This window comes from Labrus mixtus, chromosome 15 (assembly GCF_963584025.1).
Source record: "Labrus mixtus chromosome 15, fLabMix1.1, whole genome shotgun sequence".
NCBI classification, from domain to species: domain Eukaryota; kingdom Metazoa; phylum Chordata; class Actinopteri; order Labriformes; family Labridae; genus Labrus; species Labrus mixtus.
In genome coordinates, this window is record NC_083626.1 from 22826543 (window position 1) to 22852957 (window position 26415).

Below are 26415 nucleotides of genomic sequence, written 5' to 3' on the forward strand. Positions count from 1 at the left end.
AATAACCATAAAATGGTTTTGTATTAATAACGTAGGGCACACCAGAACCCTATAGTTTTAGTTTTTATAGATTTTGTTGTTTTTCTTGTGAAATACTGGTTCACTTTTTTGGTCCTTGGGAACTAAAATCTCACTTCTTATATCCACACAGAGACGTCAAGGGGTCGCAGATCAATATCACTTTGAAATCAAAGTCCAAAAATGGTGGGAGACCAGTTTCTTCCTGATATTTTGTTGATGTTTTCAGTGTAGCTGTAACTAACAACTTGCAGGTGTTAACAAAATCAAACATATCATTATAGAAAACGTAAGGACATTATGGGATTGATAAATGGTGCTTCAGAGAGATACATGAATATGAGGAGAAAGAGCACACAGCAGGCGTTTGGGCTAAATGCTAACGATAGAATGCTAACATGCTCAGAGTGACGATGACATCAGAGATGTTTTCCATGCACATCTTAGTTTAGCATGGTATTACATTAGCTGTAGCTAGTTATCATTTTGCACGAAGTACAGCCGAGTTTTATGAGAATTTAATTGGACTAATCAGATTTTTTTCTTAAGATGGTGCTTGCTGGTAAGTCAGAGTAGAACCAAAGTCTAAAACGTATCCTCTTAGGGGTCCGTACATCTGTCATCTTACTGTGATGCGATGTCACAGAATACTTCATATATCAATGTCAAATTTGCACAAGATGAAAAGTCAGAGGGCAACTAAAGTCAGGAGGATTGGTGTCAAACAGACCAAGCAACCAAGATTACTGCTCATGAAGCTACACAGCTAGCGATAGCTTGGCTAAAGACTACTTGATGAAAATGATAACAACATGGACGGCCAAACTGGAGAATCTTCAGAGTTAACAATAACACAACTGATGATGATAACAACCAAAATCCTCAAACAAGACAAAAGCTCGTTACGTAACGATTACGACACGGCTACAATGCAAGTGTTATTTCACACATGCTTTAGTTATTGATGTAGGGGGAATCCTGTGTAGATCTCCAAGAGCCCACACAATGACTAACACATCCTACACTGCAGGTTTGACCACCCTACTTTATGATGACTCTTATCATTACGTTTTTCTTTTCACATATGTAAAGGGGAAAAAGGCAACAAAGACTGCTGACAGTTACAGGAGTTTATTCTGTATGTATGTTGAATAAATTATATTAATCTGCAACCAGCATGAAACACAAACACACACACACACACACACACACACACAAATAGATAAGTACTTAAAAACTCACTTATTTGTCATTCTTGGTGATGGAACTGATATGCCTACAGACTGATGGGAGTTTTTTTATGTCATGCACATGTCCTCAAAAGCAAACAGGCAATTGCGGGACTGAAAGCATAAAAAGGAAGGTTACTACATTGATTACACTGCTTGAATAACAGTTACATAAAAAGGGTGAACTAGATCTACGTCAGAGGGAATGTGTGATACAGTGTTGGATCTGGTGTATCTGGAAGATTGTTTTTTTTATCCTCTTCACATGAATTCAGTCATACCTTACAAGTCAGAGGTAAGCCATGACACATGCATGGGAGTGGTGCTCTTTCTTTCTTGGTCGAAAAAGCAATTTCTCAGCTGCAGCTGTAGGAGTACCGACACAACCACACACACACACACACACACACACACACTCACAGAACTCAGTCACTAACCCCTTACATTTCTCTTAAGACATCCCTACCACCTACACAGCATGGATTTCTATCTGATTGCACTTGAGTATCATTAAATTAAACGTTCAATGCAGCCTGTTACATTCCAGTGAAAATCTACACATTTGTTATCGGACGGTTAAGGAGTTGATGCGGATGGAAGCGTTTTTCATTGGTAGATCAGTCACTTTTGCTCCCGCCTCCAGATGATGACCATGCCGGTGGAATCGGCAGACGCCAGTAAACTCTCGTCACAGTTGAAGCTGACGTCCAGCACAGGCCCCCCGTGACCCTGCAGCTTGTTCACGATCGCTTTGGTGTTGCGTTCCACGTCGAAGAAGTAGACACAGGCATCCTCGCTGCCAGTAACTGTGTCAGAAGACAAAGAAGTGGAATTACAAGGAATAATGGACAAATTAATTATGGATGGCTCATTAAAACAGCTCATTTTGAATTGAACATGAGTTACTCAGTAGTCTACCGTGTCCCTAAACAACCTCCGATGACACTGAATTACATTTTCTCGCTTTCACTTTACAGACTTTACATTTCTAACAGGAAAATAAATAATTGGCTGCCATAAACAATCCTGAGGAGTATTAACAGCAGGATATCAGCACCTTTTGTAACAATGGAATGACAACGTCCTTAACAGTTTCACAAGACTATTTTTATATATGCGAGATACTTCCGTTAATTGGAGGCAGAAACTTGATAATTTAAACACTGAGCTTTGCATAATATAACATATGGTTGTCAGTCAATAACAAAGGAGAGGAGAGTCAAGTAAGGTGAAACTCTGAGGTAAAGCAGTGTCAAATATTTCTGCTCCAAAAACAAATTGAATATACAGTTATATATATCTACTATTACAGGCTGCAGTATTGTTGATAGGTTGCTCAATGGTTTTTGTCCAAAAACAGCCGTTTACTATTTAATGCACTATTTCAGATTTGGTGGCCAGCAGCATGTTTCTATTCAAATACAGCAGAAAGTCTGAGAGACTTCTTACCCACACAGGCACCCTGTCTGAAAGACATGAGGGGGCAGAAGATGCTGTGAACGTGCTGGGAGCCGTGCTGAATAGGGAAGCTTCTCTTTAGCTGCAGCGTACCATCATTGTCCACCACCCTGTCAACAAAAAGGTGGGATAACAGATTACGCTCAATGCAACAGAAAAAAAAGAGTAAATTCTTGGTTAGTTACAAGCTGAAAATGAGGATAAACAAATCAGCCTATTAATAAACAGTGAGTTCCCCTTACTGACTGACCTGTACAGCAGTAGCTTATTGACACAGGCGTTAACCAGCAGGGAGGGGTCTCTGGCCTCTCGGCTAATCCAGGACCGAGCAGATATGCTGCAGATGGAGCTGCCTTCACTCACCACCAGACGCTTGGCTTTGGTTAGCTTCCCTGCAGGGGGGGGGCAGGCAAAAACAGCAGAGACGGGCAGAGACACATCAATCGCTTTCCCATCCAACCAGAGACATTTAGTGCATGATGAAAATACTAATTAGAATTTGAGAGTCGCTGAGTGCACTCTTTGCCGTCTGCTGGTATAAAATAAGAGCATACCTGTGGCCATGTCGAAGAGGAAGGAGAAGATGCTTCCCCTGTCATCACCAGCCCAAAGGATCCTCCCTGGAGCATCAAAGGAGAGAGACAGCACGCGGCCTGTCAGCTTACTGGAGCCCCCCTTCACCTTCTTCCCAGTGGAGATGTTCACCACCTGCAGGTGGTGCTTGCTGTTTCCCACCTGCAACACAGAACTGGGAGTGAGGACCCTCATCATGTCACCAGGGCAACCCTGAGAGACTGACTGAGTTATGAACAGCTTGCCGAGGGAAACCAGTTTCTAATTTCAATAGTGTTGTGTGGATTTTTATTGGCCTGCAGTTTCTTGTTTTAACATTCGAGACATTAGGGCACTTTCAGTTTTTCTATGGTTTGGTGATATGAATGTCACACAGTATTAGTATTTAGTATAAACACATTAGGGGAACTTTCGCTGATGTGTGCGCAGCTGAAATTAAGTTGTGAGGACTTAATAAATATCATCAAAGGGATTTTTACAGACACAATAAAACATGTTAATCGAATCATCTCCATCAACTCTGTAATCTGTAAAGACGGATGAGACCAAAACAAGGCGTCTCCGGGTACAAGACCAGTTAAAGTTATACAAACCAGAAAGCAACATTGTTATATCTCTAATGTTATTGCCTATTTGTAAAAAATATTTATCCACCTCCCTAATGTTCTGAGACATAAATGGAAACTGCTGGCCGCTATGCTTTCATTTTATTTTATACTTATGAATAAAAGAACGATCCTTTAAAAAGAAGAGTAAAAACTAAATCATGTGAAACATTTCACTTTTGTTTTGGGTAACAATAGATGTTGTAATTACACTGACAATTGGAATCAACAAATATGTATTCAGAAATTTGGTATAATGAGAAGCTACAATTGGGATGTTTGGACTGCATAATTTATTTATATAATCACACAGAGATTAAAGAGCTTTTTGTGTGAACTAATGTGAATGATGATTAATTAATTTCACAGAATGTTGTGTACACTTAAGAGGAAATCAAAACAGCAAAAAAACAAGGCACTGTCAGCAGCATTTTTCAGAAGGCTTTTTTTTTTGCGCGGAAGTGCCGTAATTAAGCTCAGACATCATCACGTCTTGTTGCACTCACATTGGTTCTGCAACAGCGTAATATTCATGTCCCAGTCTGTGGATTTAACATTGCGTTTTGGGGTTGGGCTGGAGCCCCACATAAACACACGTTCAGACATGCACACACACATCACTGCATGATGTATGTCAATGTTGCCCTCAAATTTAAGTAAACAGTCAATGTGTAAAACAGCTTGCAGCAGGTACATCACATAAATGTTTTACAGTTGGTTTTAGGTATTGAGGTTCGTCTTCAGATAGCCCTTTTCCTATTTAACATGACCCAGTGCAAATTACATTATTGAGCCAGCAAGTAGTTTAAGTCCTCTGTGCAATGTGAAAAAACGTCTTGAATAAGACTCACCACAGTAAGGTTGTTATTCATGGGCTGGAAGGTGCAGCAGAGCAACTCGCTGGATTCTGGGTCTCTGACCTCTCGGATGCACCGACCATCCTCTGTGTTCCAGATACGCAGAGTCCCATCCAGGGACGTAGAAACAATGATGTCATTGCTCAAAGACCAAGCAAAGTCTGTGACTGGACCCCCATGACCTTTCAGGGTCACCTTCACAGTAGGAGGAGACGGGGATAAAGTCATGATGGACAGGGTGCCGTCCAGCGAGCAGCAAGCAAGGAGGTGCTTGTCATCGTTGGCAAACTGCAACCGTGGAACTGAAACAAAAGGACAAACGCTGTGAAATAAAAATGTATACATAACGTGTATAATCATTCATTAAAAGTCACTGACTTACCAGCAGAGTCTACATGTTGGTCAAATATGTGATGCATGCCAGCAAAAGCATAGTTTTCACTCAAAGTTGTGTCTCCAGCCATGGCTCGACTGGCCTCTGCCACTGAGGTGGGCACCAAACTGCCCGGAGGCCTGCGGTATGAAACCACCATGTAAGGATACAGTCAATACAACACACCTCAGGAGCCTTCCCTACAGCTTACAGCTCGGTATAAGAGATATGGACATTACTCAGTGCAACCAAACCAGTAAACCCAACATACAACTGGACAAGTAAATCAGTTAGAATTCAATCGCTCAAGGCAATGTTAAAGGATGCTGGATATCTGTGGGTGTCATTTTCACTACCTCTCATCATAAACGGCTCTGTTCATCTGGGCCTGTAGCTGGTAGGAGCCTCTGCTGACGGACCGACGGTGACCACGAGCCCCTTGGGCGCGGGGGTCCTCCTCAAAGTCCTGCAAGAGGAAGGAAAGCGGGGGAAGACAGAACCTCGTAGGAGTGAGTGCAAGTAAAAGCAGAGACAGGTTTCAACAGAGAATCATGACAGAAGAATCATAAAGTGATGAAAACTTTTTTTTTTTTGGGATGGGGATACTGCCTATATACATGTGCAATGCCAGCCACTACAACCAAGCTGCTCAGCTTAATTTGCATGGGCAAGCAAAGCACTGTTTGGCTCTGCTGCTAATTGACAAAAACTAAGGTCTAGCCATCCAGATGGCTCCCGTATGATGTATCTTATGCTGTCATTCTAATTCCTTGTATTTCTCCTTTACCAATTTAGCACAAACACCCCCACACCTATTCTTTCTCTCTTCCCTTTCTGTTTCTTTGGGTCTGACCTCCATGCGGTCCAGTGTGGTGCGGGAGCTGCGCACACTGCTGGCCCTGAAGCTGCTCTGCTCAGACAGGGGCCCGTAGCGCAGGGCCAGCAGCTGACTGCGCAGCCTCAGGTACTGCCTGCGCAGCCCCGGCTCAAAGCCACACTTGGCGTTCTCTCTGAGCAGCTGGCTGCGTCGGCGGATGTACTGAGTTCGGAACTGAGGGAACGTAGGCGTGCGGTAAGCATTGTACCTGAAGAAGAAGAAGAAGAAGAAGAAGGGGGGGGGGGGGGGGAAGTGACACAGCAACACACGATAACTCACAACTGATCCATATGCAATTATAAGAAAGATGCTGCGTGGTTGAGCCTCACCTTGCATCCACTGCCAAAACCTGCTGCCAAACTGCTGCCATTCCACAAGCAACTCTGGGTAGAGAGGAATCCACTGCCGGGGCAGATTCCTGTCAAAAGACACAACACCCAATTAATGTTTAAGCCATTTCAACAACCATATTTTACACTTAATCACTGCAGGTTAATGAGGCTTAGCTAACACGAACAAGGCATCTGCAGAAATGGACTATCACCCCCCCACACCCTGCCTTTCTCAGCAAAATCAAATGATGATGCAAAATCAATTAGCACCATAGAGAATACACCTTGTCATGAAAACGTGGTTCTTTATGTCGTTTTTACACCAGAAGTGAACATATGTGGTGAAAAGGAGGCATAATAATGAATGCTTTGGGTATTTTTTTTTTTTTTTGTTTGAGGGTGGCAGGCAAGACTTCCTGACAGATAGCGTCGCAAAAAGCTAGATAGCACTTAGCAACATAGCCACAACACAGCCGCATGAAACCCTCTCTTCCACGCATTCTTCATTGCACACGGATAGTTTTAACAGTTAACGACTTCAATCGGGCTTCGTGGGGGTTGTGTTGCGATGATGCAGAGAAGAAACACCGAGAAATACATCTGTGAACGGCTCACCTTCCTTAGCTTTTCTCCATCGCTGCTGCTTTTTTTTTTTTTTTTTTTTTCTCCGTCGAGTCACGTGACACAGTGAGACCAGCCCACTTCGTGATGTGGACCTACATGACTCCGGACGATGAATCACCGCCGTTTACATTATTTATTGTTAGATGTGATGTGATGAGCTGACTGGAGGTGATTGGATTAGAAAATAGAGCAGACAACAGCTGGAAAAAAAAACCAGACACTTCATTATTATTTATGTTTTCAAGGGACACAAATTACATTTTCAGCTGCACCTAACACTGTTTTTTTTTTTTTTACACAAAGTATTGACAATGCATTTCTGTTGCATGCATATCGGGATTGGTGCCTGTTGGGACAATAATGTTCCTCAAGGGGCAAAATAATCAATTGGTCAATATTAGCAATATTTGTATTGAAAAGCACACAATAGAGAAACAACAAATATGAGCCTCTTTTAATGACCCCCTGCTCCTCTGCTCCTGCTGAAGACTAATATAGAGTAAACAACAAAATATTTTCATTTGAGGTGTCTGAGGACAATCCTCATCTATCTATCTAACACTAAATAGAATGATGCCTGATATAATAAACTATCGGGTTGTGATGATACAGGAATTTTAAACTTTGATACAATTCTAATTAAAATCAAACAATATTGATATCTGTTCTGATACCATGGCAACAACAATAGAAGTGTTGGCAACCAAATATTGGTTTATTTCTATTGCAAAATCCTGCCTGAACACTGTCTAAAGCGCACAAAAACAGGAATTTGCCTGCAGTTTTGATGGATTAATCATTCTCCAAGGCCCTGTCTTATGAAAAAAAAATCAATTGAACTCATCAATATAACAGGGATTGTATCATTTTTAAACAATTGGTATTGAAAAAGTACACAACAATGAACTAGTAAACTATAATAAAAATCACATCCATGGTTAGAAATGCTTTCTTGTCAGGGACAATAGGTGAGCACACAGTTCCAGTGGCTTCACAATGGCAGTATTACAAGGTCAGCTCAGAGGTTTCGCCTGGCTCAGCAAAGACCTGCTGCAGGGCTGCGGGGCATGCTGCTCAGCTGACGGGGCTCTTTGCTTGTTCATGGTGCTCTTTCTCGAAGGGGCCCCAGTGACAGAGCCATTCACAAGCACGGGCCATAAATGACCGAGGTGAACGCCACATCTAGCACTGCATTCTCAGAAATCAGCATCGACTGGACCACAGCCAAAATGCCAGGAACAAAAGGTAGGCCTCGGCAAAGGGAAACACTGAACTGTTCGCCTGTTAAATGTTACTTATTTTATTTGTTTGAATACCAGAAGGGCTGCAATTACTTGTAAAAAAAAATTGCTAAGCATTTATAAAAAACAAATATGGCAAAAGTGACTGAGAGTTTCCACTATTTTCAGGTAATAAGTCGGACAAGAAGTCAGCTACCAAGGTAAAAATACCATTTATCTAAATTTTCAAAATAATGTCTCAATCTGTGTATTTCTGTTGCTTCTCTTTATTTATATTTGCCTTTATTTCACAGCAACCTCAGAGTCCTAAAGAGCAGCCGAAGAAAGCTGATCAGAAAGGAGATGATAACAAGAAGCAAGGAGGTAAACATTTATATGAAGCCTAATTTGATCTGCACATTCTCCAACCCAGTAAATCAAAGCTGTGCATAGAATATGTGACGTTTCCCAACGCATAGAGCTTTGTGCAGGATTAGTATAGACCTTCAGTGGTTTGGGACTCCCTATGAAATTCCCTCCAGCCCTGACAGTACAGTACAGTGTGGAAATGTGGTGATGTGATTGCTGTGTCCCCAGTGAACCTATTTGTCTGTTCCATCCCCCAGCAGGACAGCCGAAGGGAGAGAAGCAATAACTTCCAGGCGTTTGTGAAGATGGCTTTGGAGACACTGCTTGGGTCCTGCCGTCGTAAACATGGGGGCCTTAGGGGCAAGCAGGACTGAGTGCGTCTCTGCATTTACCCTCCCCCCCCCCCCTTGTGCCTGCAGACTGGGCTGTTGTGCGGCCAGTTCCAATACAGCATCTGCTCACCTCTCACAGAGGCAGAGAGTGAACCTGCTGATCTCCATCCATCACCATCTGTCGTTCAACCTCTGGTCCTTTCCTCCCTTTTCCAACCGTTTTCTCTCCCCGTACCCAACTCTGGAGGCTCAGAAAGAGTCGAAAGATGTAAAACCGGACCATAGCTATGAGCTAGAAAAGTCTGTCATCCCTCTTCCAATCCTTCCCCAGCCCACCCTCATAGCATGGTAAACTGTCTAACAGTTACACATTCTTCTTGTAAATAATAGTTCAAATAAATACTATTTCTTACAGCAGTCCATGTTTCTGACTTGTATCTGTACATGTTTGATCACACTTTATTTTTATATCACACAATGAATGAATGAGACAAAAGACAGCAAGCCAGGTTTCATGTAAAATTTTATAAAAATATCATAGGTGTGTAAGTGCCTTCACATTTACAGGGAGAAAAATCGCCTTAAAGTAAATATCAGAACAATATGTCAAATACTGTACTTGTTGGGTCGTGTGGTATTAACTCTGCAGAGACTGAGCGCTTGTTCTCAGGCATGAACGGACATTCAGGCTCTAATCTAAAACACTACGGCTTACTCGAGAAGAAGCAAAGCCTTCTAGATATAAGGACGAGGTCAAAAAGATGTGAACACCACCTGATACAGACAATCGTTTGAGTCTTTCACCAGGTGACCGTCAATTACAGAGATGCATCATTAAAAGCAGCAGTGTCATAAAAATCTGGATAAATACTTCATATAGTGTTCAACTTAACCCTAATGGAAGAAATACTTGAAGACATTATTTTCCCCTACAGTAAGACATGTGAAATACCCTGATCATAAACTTTTCAATACTGAGGAGTGAAAGAGTGTCTGAAATGTCCACAAATACTTATAAGACTTTTCTTTGTTAATGCAAATAATGTATTCAAATGGAACTATAAAAATAACACAAAACACCTATAGGAAATATATCACCACAAGAAAATGTATCCAAAGACTAAGCCATTCATTTTCTTTCTCTAAAAATCACATAAAGGGGGAAAATCATTTTGAGAAACATTTTGATTTGCTGCCTTATAACCATATTCTGTGCTCCTATTATTCATACTTGAACATGCTCAAGAGACAGTTCTCTCGTCTAAAGATATCTGATGATATTCTTTCTTATTCTAACAAATCCCATGAAAAAAAAAAAACATGTATCGTCTCTGTATTTGAAGCTTGATTTGGCATATTTTTGTGTTTTAAAAAATCCTCCTCATGGTCGGAAATGTATCGCTGAGCCATACCGTTGGGAGGGTGATAAGACTCCTTAAATAAGAGGCCGCTGTAGTTTAGTTTAAGTGAATCCAACATACAGCATAAACTGTCTTGCTGCTGCATATACTCGCAAGAGCAAGAGCATTCACCTGTCGCTGAAAATTGTTTTCAACAAATGCACATCGAAGTAGTGTTAGAGAGATGTTTATACTTCTTCAGTGTCCAGTTGTTTCAGATTATTCAGGTTTTTGTATTTGACTGCTGAGGAGATCCGAGTTTAGAGAGACAGGCGACAACTTTTTTTATTTTCATTTCATGGGATTCGTTAAAGATAAGAAACCATATAAAATCACCAGGCTCATCCTTCAAACCTAACACTACGATTGTAAAACACTTGAGGTGAGGGGAAAGCACATCTGGAGGACATCTGCCGCAGTGGAAGCTGAGACCCAGATAATGTGCTCTATCGTGTGTCCACAGAGAGGAGAGGAGCAGCCGATCTCCACCATGCTGATAGGTATTGATTGTGGCTCACAGTGAGACATCGGTAACTGCTGTCACAACATGAGGGCTCGACAACTGCGGCTCTGATAAAAAGGGTGCGATACGGGGGGAAAAGGGAGGGAGGAGTGGGCTATCATTTCATGGATATCAAAAAACTAGTCCCCAGCAGGTTAGAATAATAGATTACCTAGCCGAACATGCGGCGCAACCTGAACACTGCGTGTTGGTGTGTTGTTGATTGGGTTCTCTTCGGTCTGATGCAGAATAAAGTCACAGTGCAGAAGTGGAGAACCAGCCTTACAAAACCTCTTTATTGCTTCCTTCACGTTCTCTGTTTCTCCGTCTCCTATGATTAGAGAATGAGGCGGTACAAAATCCAGCATCCGAATGTGACCCAGTGGCTCGTCCAGCTCAGCTCTGACCACTTCTGAATGGTATGATGGGTTATATCGTCCTGTAGGGGGCAGTGCATACTATGTAAGCTGAATGGGAACAGGGCTATTCACAAAACAATATATATGAACATGTTTCAATGAAACGGGAGCGATAATTCTTTCGTCCTTCCTTTTGGATTTTTTTTTTTTTTATCTCCAACTATTTGTGCACAAAAATAACTACATGACATGTTCTCCTCTGTCCTATGAACTTTAAACACTGCAGCTAAGGTTTCATTTCAATGTGACATTTCACATGTAGGCATGTCACATAGTGTGCTGTACATTTCATGAGTGCAGAGTGTCATTCTAAACTGGTCTATTGGGTGGAGCATTAGTGACAGCTGAAAGGTTTTTTGGGGTCATAATTTTCCTTATCTCCATCTAGAAACACAGGATAGAGGGTGCTGTTTGCTGTACAGATTCAGATCTGGGATACAAGGCTTTAAAATATGTGTTTTTAATTGAATTGCATGATAATTGTATGTCGCATATACTCTTCTAAATATGTTGTGCTCTCACCTCATCCTCCTCCATGTAGTCCACACTGGAGTTGAACACAGAGCCCAGGTATGTCAGGTGGAGGATTGCCAATGCACTGAATGCTATGTTAATCATATACACCCATAGCTTCTGTGGAGGGAGAACCAAGACAAGCGTTATGTAAGAAGCAGGCACTTAAATCAATATTCCAGACACTATCTATATCTTTGTCGATGTATTCTGTGTGGGTTTTCCTCTTTGAAGCCATAACACGTCTCTTTTTTATCACAGCGTCTTGATCAATGCAGATTAACTGAACTGCTAACTCGTTAGAAATAATATCTGCTTCTTCTTCAACTTAAATTGTTCCAAGTTAAGAGATGAATATTTTATGAGAAAAAACTTAAGATGTGAAATCACATTTTCCGAGGCTGAAACATATCTTTGTGTGTCTATCTCTGTGAGGGGAACGATTCACACTGTATTGCAGTCCATGCAGGCTGCTTCTCCTTGGCATAAATCATTATTCCCCCTCCCCGCTGTTCTTGATATGTGTAACCAATATAACATAAGGGATTTTTTACTGGGCACCTGGCCAATAAACTCCCAAAATATATCAACCAGCAGCTCAAGGGGGGCTTCTGTATTTTAACTGCAGCAGTTTTTTTCTCTAGAATAAAACCCAATGAACACACCACTTTGACAAAACCACAATTATATCTTCATAAGGTTTTAACTGTTTGTTTGGGGTATAATATGAAAAAAAAACACAGCAGGATTGAGAGGTTCTGAATGCTAACTGGGCCAGAAGACCTGAAAGGTAGGCCCCCTTTGAGCACCTCCTGCTCTGAAAGGAAGTGCCAGCAGTGCCAGTGCAATGGCCAATTGCACAAATAAAAAAAGTTGGAGGACCACCAGAATATGTAGAAAACATGTTCAAAACACCACAAGCCTGTGATTGGAAATTATTTATAATTATGCAGCATGACAAATAGTGAATGTGTTGTAAGAATAAAAAAACTACAAATAAAAGTAAGTCCAAAAAAATTGGGGAAAAAAAGGATAGAGTTTGACAAAAATATGCATATTTCTTGTTGTTCCCAACACACTCTCTCTCTCCCCAATTTCTGACTCTATCCACTGTCCTATCTCTTAATGAAGGCATAAAAAGCCTGTGAATAAGCCTTTAAAAAAATGCATGATTATTTTCTTTGAGAGAGATAGGTGAGAAGATTCATACACCTCCTCATGTTTCTGCTCTTTGTCAGCAGATTTTAGCTTAAAAACTGTAAGCACAGTTCAACAGCTATACTGGTTTTGCCCAAAGGTTAAAAAGATGACAACCAGTGACATTCAAATAATTTACTGCTGCCTGCAAAGAACTAGTCAAGCACATAACCCCCCCCCTGCAAAATCCTTCAGCTTGCCATTTCCACTGACTCTCGTCTTTATGCTTAGCTAAGCTTCAGCAGCATAGATACAGGCAATCATTGTAGAACAAAATGACTGAGGGTGCATCTGAGATTAAAGGGGGTGCAGCTACAGTGAAAGATAGTGTAGACGTTATGGGTCCCTCGTGTGGGACAGCACCTGGCATGACCATTAGATCATGGATGTAATGAACACGAGTCACTGTTGGCCTTCATTACTTATTGTTATTTATTTGCGTCCATTCAATTGAGGGTGCAGAAATATAAAATGAGGGTGCAATGCAACCTTTTGCACCTTCGTAGAACTGGGCCTGCATAGATAGCCTATAAATATATAGCATAGACGTATAGCAAACCTTTTTAGCATAGCTAAATATTGAGGCTACATTTTAAACATACTTGTTTTCGTAGCTAGCATACATATTTAGCATACATATTTCCTTCTTACATCCAATTTAGAATTCATATTTAGCATAGCCTACATAATAAAATATTTTGTTGTACTTTTTAATTGAGCACTTGTGTTAAGCTAACGTGTAATTGTTTAGTGTTCATATAGATGTTTAGCATTCCTGTTCAGTATAGCCTCTGTGCACATTTACATACCCAGTTTAGCTACTTATTTAGGACACATATTTAGCAGCATGACAGTGCTATTTACTCATCCATCTTACTCTTGGCAAGAAAGAAAATTAGCATTTTTTTTCACACGTCTAAGCATTTTTATTGGTTTATATCTGCATGCAAAACTGCTAAACTGAAATGGCAAGTAATAAAGGCTCCCATTTCAAAAGGGAGCAAAGAAAGCGGTTCATATTACCTTTTTGTTCTTGTGAGTGCAGTTTGGCTGACATTTCTTTGAGAGTACACAGGCATTAAAAATGGCTGCAAGCCTCTTCCGCAACACTGAAACATAATAGAAGAGCCAGGCATTAAAAAGAAGTCAGAGTAAGAGTTCCTTTTCCAACCATAACAAGTAAATTACAAGAGCTGCAGTGGAAAGAAACAGTGTGTAATAGTGTGTGCAATTAACCATTACTGCAAAGCTAAGCACCTTGTCTAAATGGAAAGGTTCTAATGTGGAAAAGAGACATTAGGCAGATTCTCACCGTGCTCGATGTACGTCATGAACCCAAGAGATATCAGCACTGCCCCCAGGTGAAAACTCAAACCCTACCACACCAAAAAAAAAAAGCAACATTAAATTATCAACTTGTTGAAACAAACACACAACAGTAAAGGCTGCGGGGTTGAGGTATAATAACTTATGTGCAACATCCGGATAGCACTCACATGCAGAAGAGCGCTGGCTGTATATGTCACCATAATGGCTGAGAACGTCCCAAATCTGAGAGCACTCTTGAAAACATCTGCGAGATGAGAGCATCAGCTTGTTTGAGAGGGTCTGTTTAAATGAGCCATTATCAAGCCACTCATAATTAGAATGAAAAGCAAGAACAGCTGCTGCCGTCAAGCCATCACTGTTGAAATGATAACTCACAGGTGTGCAGAAAGGAAGACATTGGCTGATTCCATGACGTCACCACCTCCACCATCGACCGGGGAAACTCTATGTTCAGTGGCTTGGATACGCTCATATCCCTAAAAAAAGGGGAAAAAAAGTGAATCTTGTCGAGCCTCTTTAAGCATGAGAAATAAAATATGAGCTTTATTTTAAAAATTATAGGTGTAGTTCTGTAGTTCCATAGGTGTAGTTCTGACCATTTGAGGTTGTCTTTCTCCTCTGTGAAACCCGCCCCAGCCAGAGTTGTCGTGGTCTCGCTCAAATAACCCACAAAATAATTGCTAAAGTGGAAAGACATGGTGTTCTCGTACGCCAGCAACCACCTAAAGCATGGACATGAAAAGAGGAAATTACAGACAAAATAAACATATTTCAATTCCAGGTTAGAATAGAACTTGTTGAATTTATCATTTATTATTATCATGTATATTTTGAAGACTTACTTTGCGGTAGTACCTCTGAAGAAGCAGAAGAGCATAGAGAGAAAGGGTAGCAGTAAATGTTAGTGATACATTCAATCAATATAAATGTGGTATATACTTGCTATGTGATAATTGGCTGCACAGAGAGTTATCAGAGAGTGAGGGATGGAGATGATACTTGCATGCAGGTTGAGGTGATAGACAAATGAAAAACAGAAAACAGCGAGCGTTTGTGCAGTGTTTCTCAGTGTACTCACTTTAAAATACATTTTTTCCCCCCTAATAACCAATTATTGGAAACCTACCCAAGAAGTAAACCCATGTAAAGATGAATAATACAGCACTATGCCAGCAGCGTCTCATCTTCTAAACAACATCTTTGAAAGGGCGCTGGTTCAGCGAGGTCTGTAGAGCCGGCGCCCCATTTACAGAGGCTATTTCCCATTATGCATAGGTCATAGTCCCAGTCAAAACCCTTTGATGCACGTCTTACCCCACTTTCTCTTCCTCACATGTCCCTGAGCTGTCCTATCAATGAAAGGTAAAAATGCACAAAAGAAAATAACACCCTTGTAACTGAAAACAGTACATCAGGTGTGCTGGTGTCATACCAGATCTTTGCTCATTTTCCCTCAGAAAGAAAGTGCAAGAGCTGGGAGTTTTAAAGAGAGCAACACTTGTTTTCCTCACACTGACAGTACTTGTTTTGTACGCTGCTTCATGTCTACCACAAATCCATTTTCTTATTTTCTATTCCCATTTTCAAAGTGAGAAAATCGCCTCAGGAAACATACACAGCACATCATACTCATAAACTCAGTTTGTCTGAAAATATCTGATTTAAAATGTGATTTATAAAACTCACATTTATACTTTTTATGCACATATTGTATAACTATTATAAGAATATTGCACGATTGATATGGTTAAATAAACACATAAAACCCTTTTCCCTTACTTGAAAAACAATTTAAAAGATACCAAATAATGTGGATGCCTTTATTTTAGTGTTTGTTGAGGATGACTGAAGTTTAGACAATAACTCACCTGATCTTCCTCCTCTTTTTGCTGTAAAAAAAAAAAAGGCATATTAAATTAAGAAATAATAAGAAAAAGCCAGGGCACAACAGTGTACGAGTATCTCTATATATATGTTAATATTTTGGTGAATCTATATCTGTACTCACCTTCGCAGCAGCTTGTCTCCATAAACTGGTATGAAATAAGGGAAGAGGTAGGGAGCCACACAGTTGGAAATAACAAGGCAGACCTGGCTCTTCACCCAGCTGACAGACACCTTTAAGAGCCATGAAAAGCTCTGAAGAGAAGAAAGACGCAAAGATTTGAACAGTTGGCGTCTCACCTCTGGATAAATCTTCAAAATAATCCCCGCCTCCCACCTCCTAAAAAGATACTGTATCGCACTCACCAGCTTACGTCCTTCTAAAGCTTCTTTGTAGCTGTTGAAGCTGATCCAGGGACCAAAGATGACCGTGCCAACGAAGTAAATGTAGCCCATGAATTCAATGGGTGAGGGCACGCTGGTCACAACACCTCTATCCAAATCGAAGGCAAGAGAGATAGCTTTCATGGCAACCACCATCTGAGAACCTGGACGACAGCAGTGTCATATAAATACTCAAAAAGTGTCCAACACGAGATTTTTTATTTTTTTTGCTTTTATCTATCGGTGTCAAGTGTTGCTGCTTGCAGAAAATATGCCTACCTCTCATCTTGTGCCAGTTTGTGGTGTCCATCATGTGCATCTCTCTGAGAAAAAATGGATAAAAATAGATTCAGTTTTGAGGCAATTCTCACCCTGAATCAAACTTCTTTTCAAACACAGATTTGACGCGTGCTAATGAGCTGTCAGGCATCAAAGGTGGACGCTCCTACCCCAGCAGCAGGTAGATGAGCACAGTGATGGAGAGGAAGGTGCCTCTGATTGTAGAGTGGCGGCACAGGAAGAGGAAGAGGTAGCAGAGAAGGCTGAGGAGGACCACCCAGATCATATGAAGCTCAAAGAACAGGTAGAGAGTGTAGAAGCCTCCTGCTACTGTGCCCAGGTGTTTCACGAAGGAGGGAAGGCCTGACAAAGCAAGATAGATGAATAACAGATAGAACAGGGGATTTATGATGAGGTAAGCCGTACGTATGATAGGTGAGCAACACTGAGGGGGCAGAAAATAACTCTCACCCAGCATCCAGAGGAGCCGACAAAGCAGGCAGATAACCAGCAGCTGCCATACCTGCTCCAGACCCTGCTGAGCTGTTGGCAGCAGGCAGCCATGAGCAAGCTCCTGGAAAAACTTCTGTCTGCTGAACCCCCCCATATCTCGACCTAAAAAAAGCAGAGGGAAGACATTTTTACAGCAACAAAGTAAGGCATCTGCACTGCTGGAGTCAGCATTACAATGCAAAAATACAGAATACTGTAGAGGACTTAAGAACACCTTTGCAAAGTTGCAGAAAAGCATAGGCAGCTTTCTAAATCATACTCAACTGACACAGCCCACTGAAACTTCAAATCCCAGCATGCACTGCACACCAGTACAAATCTGAGCAGATTCATGCATACGCTGTCAGATTTTTAGTCCTGACCTCAAAATGAATGACGCAACTTATCACTCAATATGAATAGACATGGTAGACCTCAAACTACAAATCCCAAAATGCATTGGTGCCTCATGGAAAATCTGCACAGCCAAAGTTCGAGTCAGCAACATATGTTTTTGCTCTTTCAATATAATAAATCTCTCACTCACTGAAAATGGACACATAGACTCTCAAACTTCAAATCCCAGCATGCCGTGTGCCTTACTACAAACTGTGCAAAAGCTAAAAAAAAAAAAAAAAAGTTTAAGTGATAACAATAACATTTCTTTATACACATTTTTGGTATAGGTTATAATAAAACAGTTAACTCTAACTCACTCTAAGCAGACACATCCTGAAACTTCAAATCCCAGCATGCACAGCAGTTCACTACAAATCTGTGCAAATGTATGTAATGACTATCAGAATTTGAGGGCCAGCCATTAAGTGTCATTGTCTCATTTTTTAGTATCTACTAGATGTTTGATGGTGCTCACTTAAATTCTGAATCAAATACCTCAAACTATTTCCTGACAGGAGCCTAATGATCGGAAGAATGAAATATCCGGCTGTTACAAAGCGTGAAGATCACAGCACAATAACCTTCAGATTTAAATCTATTTATTGTAACACTGGTGAATAGAAGACTTAATCACGGGGTAAGTATGATGGTAGTGTAGACACACACTATTCTTCAAGGCATGCTTCCTCCGCAATGCAGTCGACCAAGGGGGACGAGTTGACTCACAGCTGTCTTGAAACAACCGCTGCAATTTACAGTGCAGCGAGCTCAGAGGCAGAAAGCAAAACATATTGGATATAATGCGAGAATGTGGGGAAGATTGCTAACCTTGCTTCACCTAGCCATCGGGATTTGTAGTCATACCACGAACGTACTTGAGTGTTGTTCCCCAGCCCCCCACGTCGGTAACAGCTAACTGTGCGCCCCGGGCATGTCAGTGTGTTCTCCGGGGATGAACTCACCCTTTGAGAGCAGCAGCTGGAGGTTCCTCCCCGTGTTTCCACCCGGGTGCCTTCCCTTCCCCTCACAGTCAGTTAAGCGTGTGTGCAGCTGCAGTGTTTTTTAAGCACACTCGATCCAGATGATGCTTATCTGGAAGACTCCCATTGTCACAGCATCAGCACCACTTGCCTGTCATCCAGGCAGCCAAGCGAGGAAAAGTATCAACCAATCAGCTGCTCAAGTCAGGGGGACGTCAGCCAATCATCGCTAGCGTTAAGCTTGAGTGACATCCAAAGCGACCAATCAGAATCCTCAGGCACCATTACCGGTGGATTCTGACCAATGGGAAGCGTACAGCGTACAGATGGACTCAGACAGGATACTCACATGTGGATGTGAGATGTGGTACAAGAGGTTTTCGGAGGGATAAACTGTGGGCATGGCTGAAAACATCAATGTAACCTACTTTTTCTGTGGGAAAAATTCTTAAGCCACTAAAACAAATTAATATTTATGTCTCAGTGATATTGAAAGTTTTTTTAAAAAAGGGATTAGAGCTGCAGAGAAAACAGTAAAAAAAAGAAAGTCTCTTAGCTACGTGGCTGAGATGTGTATATTTAGGTGATTGTACTCAAGTGCTACACTTTTGAATTCGTAATATTACTTTTTAAAAGTAATATTGGTTTAAAAGTTAAAATATTGGCTTTTTAGGTTAATAAAGATAATGAACTGAAGCTTTATAGATACGAAACACACCACTGATGGATCAACATTTGGGCTGCCACTTTTTAAAGTCTATAAATAAACCTATTAATAAGTGAATAACATTTGATTTATCTTTACATTAAATGTTCTTTATTAATACTTTTAAATAGCTCGCCACTGTAACTAAGCATTTGTTTGTGATAAACATTTTTCATTCAGACTTACATGACTGTTATCATGGCTATACTAAGAACATATATTTCCTAACCTGTTCAACCATGTACACCCTCAACTACACAGAGATACACAGACTGAACTATTAAGCAACAGCTTCTTTGTTATTTGAATTCTACACCATACTACAGTAGTTAAATATTAAGCCACTACAGTGACCAGAAAAGCCAGACCAAATTAAGGCGTGAACCTTATCGTACCATCGTACTGGGGGATTTTCTCCTGCAACGGGCTTGTATGGCAATGGGATTGTGCTGCAGCTCACAACACAAGCTGGCCATTTTAATGCTTTATGACACACTGATAAGAGGTCGCTTCAAGACAAGCAGGAAGACAGTTTGAGGTCACTTTCACAATCCCTCTAGTGTCTATATCAGGAAGTATCTGAAGACTAATTTTGGTCTGTTAATCTTTAGCTTTCCAGCAACACAAACATGCCGGTCTAGTAGAGAAGTCATTTTTAATTCTGCAGGTGTTACTGTACAGAATATGTTTCACATTAGTACGTTTCACAGTGTAATCCCTCGATCTCCCGTTCTCTCTAATCAAAGTGAGAATCAGCCCCCGTGTTGATTCGATGCATTAAGTTTCACCTACACGACTAATAACTAAATTTAAGGAAAAAAAAAAAAAAGAACAGAACTCATTTGGAAATATTTCACTGCACACCTACAGTCTGTCTTCAACATGAACACTTACATTCCCCACAGGAGTCATATATCATTCTAGATGCTTAGTTTGATATTTGTTGCTTCATTTTGTCACCTTATTTCAACTGTCACTTTATCTGACTTTAACTAAAACTTGCCACTTATATGTCTGAGTGTCCTGTATAGTTTTGAATGTAAAGTTAAGATCTTAATTGGTGTGTAGTTTACTTAATACTTGCGAATAATAGTTGTAAATACATTGTACCTTTATCTTTAATTTATTCCCATCTATTGTTATTTTATTCTTGTTATTCTTGTCTTTCACTGCTGCAACACTTCAATTTCCCCACTGAGGATCAATAAAGGATGCTCTTATGCTATTATGAAGTTGTCATCCATACACATCAGTGGCAGAGATGATAAGAGCTGATTATAGCTTAAATGTTTAAATGTTAATTTGTTTTGCATGCAACTTCGGAGATGGTGTTTTGATTCTACACATTCACACAGTGATGTTACTATGATAGAAAATGTTCGACTTGTCTCCCATCACGATGTTTAAAGGGTGAGTATCAGATACAGAACAGCAGCTCTGCAGCAGGGAGGGAATAGTGTCTCGCTCAACGTCTGTTCAGAAGGTTAGGTTCTGTCTGACATTAAAGATCTCAGACAGGTAGTTTTTTCCCTCGATACACCGCCCTGATTTCTGACGCGTCAGGTTTAAGACCACACGATCCAACTCAGGATTGTACTGAGATACTGAGTGGATTAGAGCATTTCTTTATTAAAAAAGGAGAGGAAACAAAAGAATTGAACAACACAAACAAACACGCAATGTCTGACTTCAGGACGGCTGAGGTAGATGGGATGAATGCAGTTTAAGCATTGCAAAGTTTTAAAAGTCAGGTCTTTTAAACTGTAGCTTTTTTGTACTCACAAAACATTATTCATCTTCTAACAATCACAATTAAAAAAAAAACAAAAAAAAAAACATCTTTACGACAGCATCCCAAACACACATCTCTTATTTTAAGCAGCATTATGATTGAAGGCACTGAGGTTAAAATACAAAAATGTTCGGAACCAGACATACACTGACAAAGAAAACAGGAATAACATTCACAGTACACATTAATCATTGTAACACAAATTCTCCAGGCATCTCCATCCCAAAGAACAGCAAATAGTGTGACACATTGGTAGTATAATGAGTATTTTATTTAAAGCTGAAGTATCAACTAAACGCACTCATGTGTTAGAAGCTTCTGGGTTAGTCGGAGTGAAATCTTAATAAAGTAGAGCTGAGCTATTAATTGACTTTTCTTTCAAACTATGATTTTGGCTGTAGCCCTACATCGTTGCACGACACGTCCGGTGTGATAGCTGAGGGGTTAACTGCAGCCAAACAAAGACTCCAGTCACCGTTTCATTTTAAAAGTGACAAACTTTCCTTCTCTGTTACGATCGGAGCACCATCAGAGTATCCATCTATTCTCTTCGTCTGGCTCAATGCAGAAATCAGCAGCACTTTACCTTCATCCTACTCCTTCTCCTTCTTAACACCTCTCGGTTTGCTTAAAAGATATTCATAATTCCGTGTCACCTTAAGGAAAGACGAGGTGAGAAGCTTTGGTGAAAACATCTGTAGTGAGGGCGGGAGTTCTATATCTCGGGGGAGACTGGACTGGCTGAAGGCCGGAGGGGAGTAGGGTTTCTTAAACACAGACAAAGTCTCTGGGTTCTCAGGTACCAGATATGGTTTTTTCAACACAGGTAGAGGCATTTCTGATAAGACCCTTGTGTGTGAAGGTGGAGGAAGAGGTTTAAGGGTCTTAAAAGTTTTTTTGTGGGAATGAGATACAATCGGTTGAGAAGTTGTTTGCGAGGGGGTTACAGTTACGGTGCTTCGAGGACCATCATCTCGGTGAGTTATCTGCTTTGGCTTTCGGCGCTCCCGCCGACTGTTCACCGGCTCAGTGACGGAGGACTCCTCTTCGATCTCTGTAACAGACTCGATCTGTGGCAGGAATAAAACGTGGTTATGGAGCTGACAGAAGAGAACCCCACAAATAGGGCACTTCCTGCCATCTTTGACATGCAGCAGTTTGTGACGCTTCAGGTGATGAGTTGTAGTGAAAGACCGCTCGCACATGTTGCACGGAAAAGAAGGTTCCGGTACTGGCTGGTGCTCAGCGAAATCTGCTTGATTTGTGACGAGCTCTTCACAACTTTCATCGCTGAGGGACTTTCCGTCTGCATGAAGCCGTCCGTGTTTTAAAAGCTCGGAGACGTTGGTGAAAGTCTGCTGGCACAGCTCACACTGATACCCCCGAGCTGGAGTGAAAACACGACGGAGGATCACAGTGAGAATCTTTTCGCCCAGTTCTGGGACCCCTGTTGGTTCTCTCAATGACGGCGATGTCTTATTTGGGCAGGGTGGTGCTTGAGGTTCCACTGTTTCAGTTTCCATTTCATTCTCTGACTCGTTGGTGAATGTTTCTTCTTCCTAGGAAAAATACACACACGAGCCCACATTCTAGGTAAACTGTCGAGCCTTCAAAACAAAAGAATGACGCAAATACAAATGCAACAATTTCATGTTTCTCAAAAGCAAAGACAAATCAGAAAAGGAACTAGTACCTTTAGCACTGATGGAGATGGCAGTGTCTGTGTTTTTTCAAACAAATCAGTGGACTGGAGGTCTGCTGGAGTATCAGCTCCTGGTTGAGTTGTTGTGTCTTCTGTGACCGCGGGGGCTGACCGGCGCCTCCTTTTTCTACTACCCGTAAACCTTTGAATAAGAGGACAGGAAACAAAATGAACTGAATTCACAATCAAATGTGCCACTTATATATATATAATATTCAAAGCAAAAAATTAGATGTACAAACTTAATATGTCAGAGACAGATGAGTGCAATGAGACTGCAAAAATTCCTTTTTAACAGATAACTTTACAGACCTAATGTTTAACAAATGCAATGTTGAGACGTATGCACAGCCTGTAAACAGAACACGTTTTCTTGTAGAGAATCTTGAATTATACCTCACAGGCCAGATATAAAGTTGGTATATAATTGACTTAAAAGTCCTACAAAATGCACCAGGAATTACTAAAGAGGCCACTTAAGCATGGGCGGTTCTAGGCAGGGGCCAACAGGGGCCAGTACCACTGAGCTTGGACCCCCCCCCCTGTGGCCACCCCTCCAAAAGGAAGAACCCCCCCTAATAACACATAAACAGTATTAAGCCGTTTTCACATGTGCACTCCGGATAATATCTAGATATTTACAGGAGGACTTCTCCGGAGATTCTCCCGACCTAGTCGTTCACATATGCTCCTCACAGCGGGGGACTTTCCCTGTCAGAGGGGAGGGGGGTCGCGGGGGATTTTCCCGACGTAAGACGTGACGTAAATAAACAACGCGGAAGTAGCGGCCGAAGCAACAGAGTCCGCTACACGACGCTATAATGAGAATATTTGCCTTTATGTCAATGCTATGTGTAATCCAATGGAATGACAACATCCACAAAAGAGAGGAGAAGAACATACTGACGAACAGAAAACATAATGCAGACGTTTAATGACGTGCACGGAGATCGTAGAGGTCGCGGGCAGACACTTTAGCCGGTCACTGTATATAAACGTCATTCTCTTCCTATTGGCTCAAATTGAAAATATCCGAAGTGTATTCGGCCGCGTTCAGACATCAGCTCCTCCGGATTATCTGCGGGAAAAAAAATACTAGGGGTCTGGCCGGATAAACTCCGGGTAATATCGGAGTAAAAAAATTTGGCTGTTTTGCGTTCACACATACAGCTCCTCCTGGAAATCTCCGGAGTTTTTCAGGAGATATCCGTGTGTGTGAAAAGGGTTTTAGTTGAGGTCTCAACTGTCCCATGGTATTTAATGATGTGTGCTATTATTTAGCATAATATATACTTTTTTTTTTTTTAATGTGATCATCTTTGTCTATTTTTCACCTGGGTTTAATGTTCCCCTCTGTGACAAAACAACCGGCCCCAGTTTGCCCCCCCTCAGTTAAAGAGCCGCCTAGAACCGCCACTGCACTTAAGAGAAATAAAGATGCAACATACAATCACGAAAACTGCATCTGCAAAATGTCAATTTCTGACTTTGTGACATTTCCAAAATTGTGAAATAATTCTCTACAGCAACATTTCAAAAGTACTATATCTCCTTCACAACACAAGGGCAAAACAAAATGATAAAAAATAAGAATAGTTTCCCCACAGTTTACTGCTTACTAACCTGCAGCTCTCTTGATAGGAATAATTAACTTACCTTTTAGTTTTCTTTTTCGGGATTTGTTTAGTGCATGTAAACACAGAAGGCACAAAGTCAGGACTATCGTAATCCATGGACGATTCTCCTGTTAAAAAAATAAATAAAAAATAAAACAGAAGGAAAATGTTTAGTTCAAACTCAGCTGTTATATCATTCATCATAGGTGGTCTACCCCCCCCCCCCCCTGCTCCCTATCCCTCTTCCTGCATCTTATCCCATCTCTCCCCCTATCCCTTTCCAAGCCCGGCGCAGTCTAGGCCTGTGAAGACTGTTTCGTCATGAGCCGGGGATCCGGCCGAAGATTTCTGACTTTTAATAAGACAGTTTTTTCTTACCACTGTAACTTTTGCTGCTTTGCTAAAGTGCTCATGATGGATAGGCCGGATCTTTGTAATATAGCAATAAGTAAGGTCTTTTTACCTGCTTTTTTGTCATGTTAACAGACAAAGAGTAAGGTATTTTACCTGCTTCTTGTAAAGTGTCTCGAGATAACACTTGTTATGAGTTGACGCTATACAAATAAAAGTTGATTGATTGATTGATTGATCATTACCTGATATGAAATGAGCGCCACACACACGAACGTTTCCTTTGAGTCCCTCGACGCCGCCGTTCACTTGTTGGATCGCTTTCAGCCACAACGTCCTCCGGTTGGCCTGAAACGTCCGATATCCAGACGGAATCCTGTAAAATTTAAGTTTGCTGGTTGAAGATTGTCGGTTTTTACAGCCGGACACGCAACACGCCGACATTTTTATTTTTTTTTATTTTTTTTACTTTAAATGAGTTTCGGTGTTTAGCTTTCGGGAAAGGAAGTTAACCGACAAAAACAAAGAACGACTTCCGTTGCCAAGACGCGCACGCATCCGAGCCACCAATCGCTTAAAACAGAAACAATAAAATGTAGGCTGCAGGCTACGTTGTTGTTTACTCTTCGGTTGAAGATTGGTAGACGTAAGTCACTGGAACAAAACAGAGCGGATGAGTTTGTTGTGTTTTCGTTGTCTCCCTCTGGCACAGTGATCACACGGTGCACTGAGGGCCCCTGCTGGCCGGTGTTACACTCAATTCAGTTACCCTCGGTAGTTTGTGACCTCGATAACGGCAAAGGTCCATCATTCAAGAAACGGAATAAGTCCAGGTACAATCTATCATGCATACACGGAGAACTCTTTTTGTTAACAGCTTGAATTGTGTAACTCAGTCTTACTAAAAAAAAAAAAGAAACTTATTCGGACACATCTCGTCAATAAAAACAGAAAAAGATGCATGTTTAAATGTCTGCTGAAAGGTCGGTGCATAACAAAAATAACAATTTTACAGCAATTAACATGTTGAAGCAGGTATAGTTTGTGTTCTGTCAAAACTGAAGTCTTGATATTCATTTCTTATTCTTATTCCATTCATATTTTCCTCTTATGAGGAGGAGGTACGTCTCATTTCACTGCACAGCAACCCCGTTTTAATTACCCTCTTCTTCACCCCTCCTCGTGTCGTTCCAAGAGAGGTGAAAAAGGAGGGGGGAGGGAAAAAAAAGAGGAGATTGAGGAAAGATTGAAAGAACATAGGGCATGATGACAATACATCTTGTTTTGCCTGCCCCCCTTACTCAAAAAGCAAACAATAAATGTCTGGATGGTCTGTCCAATTACAATCAACGAATGAATATCATGCCAACATGAAACAAATCTGACAATTCAGTCTTTACTTCCTTAGAAAGTAGAAGAAAAACACACACAAAACAGACTAACTGATCGAAATGTATAGGCTACTGTTAGGTGGGGGTTATTTCTGTAGTAGATGGACAATTATGAAAACGTGAAACAGACTGTGGATCATCTTAGATTTATTCAGCCATGGTCAGACAACACAGAAACACAACACACATGGCTGACAAAGTGCGGACCATCG

General features: G+C 41.1%; 3 protein-coding genes and 1 long non-coding RNA gene across 5 annotated transcripts; 1 reads left to right on the top strand and 3 right to left on the bottom strand.

Moving 5' to 3' along the window:
* Positions 1 to 1133: 1133 nt before the first annotated feature.
* On the bottom strand, positions 1134 to 7017 carry wdr13 (WD repeat domain 13). Of its 2 annotated transcripts, none has more exons than XM_061057734.1 (10): positions 6938 to 7017; positions 6320 to 6408; positions 5967 to 6198; positions 5470 to 5579; positions 5123 to 5241; positions 4735 to 5042; positions 3260 to 3440; positions 2956 to 3097; positions 2697 to 2815; positions 1134 to 2053 (listed from the first exon to the last, which is right to left on the bottom strand). In XM_061057734.1, exons 2-10 carry the CDS (start codon positions 6358 to 6360, stop codon positions 1869 to 1871), a joined length of 1437 nt encoding a protein of 478 aa, XP_060913717.1. In that variant the 5' UTR covers positions 6361 to 6408; positions 6938 to 7017; the 3' UTR covers positions 1134 to 1868. The 2 variants fall into 2 exon arrangements, with proteins under 2 accessions (XP_060913717.1, XP_060913716.1); XM_061057733.1 differs by having other exon boundaries at positions 5123 to 5253.
* A 1050-nt stretch (positions 7018 to 8067) lies between these two features.
* Positions 8068 to 9284, top strand: LOC132989840 (uncharacterized). The gene is made up of 4 exons (XR_009675945.1): positions 8068 to 8191; positions 8356 to 8387; positions 8481 to 8550; positions 8793 to 9284. It is a non-coding gene; the product is annotated as an uncharacterized LOC132989840 (long non-coding RNA).
* An 88-nt stretch (positions 9285 to 9372) lies between these two features.
* On the bottom strand, positions 9373 to 18817 carry LOC132989839 (protein-serine O-palmitoleoyltransferase porcupine-like). The gene is made up of 15 exons (XM_061057737.1): positions 18628 to 18817; positions 17246 to 17389; positions 16945 to 17137; positions 16775 to 16818; positions 16478 to 16659; positions 16236 to 16366; positions 16096 to 16116; positions 15070 to 15084; positions 14824 to 14949; positions 14603 to 14703; positions 14395 to 14471; positions 14211 to 14274; positions 13922 to 14007; positions 11711 to 11821; positions 9373 to 11208 (listed from the first exon to the last, which is right to left on the bottom strand). Exons 2-15 carry the CDS (start codon positions 17379 to 17381, stop codon positions 11107 to 11109), a joined length of 1389 nt encoding a protein of 462 aa, XP_060913720.1. The 5' UTR covers positions 17382 to 17389; positions 18628 to 18817; the 3' UTR covers positions 9373 to 11106.
* Positions 18818 to 20960: 2143 nt separating this feature from the next.
* LOC132989922 (protein krueppel-like) lies at positions 20961 to 25527 on the bottom strand. The gene is made up of 4 exons (XM_061057865.1): positions 25058 to 25527; positions 24502 to 24589; positions 22837 to 22987; positions 20961 to 22702 (listed from the first exon to the last, which is right to left on the bottom strand). The coding sequence occupies exons 1-4, from the start codon at positions 25254 to 25256 to the stop codon at positions 21737 to 21739; spliced, it is 1404 nt and encodes a 467-aa protein (XP_060913848.1). The 5' UTR covers positions 25257 to 25527; the 3' UTR covers positions 20961 to 21736.
* Positions 25528 to 26415: the final 888 nt, after the last annotated feature.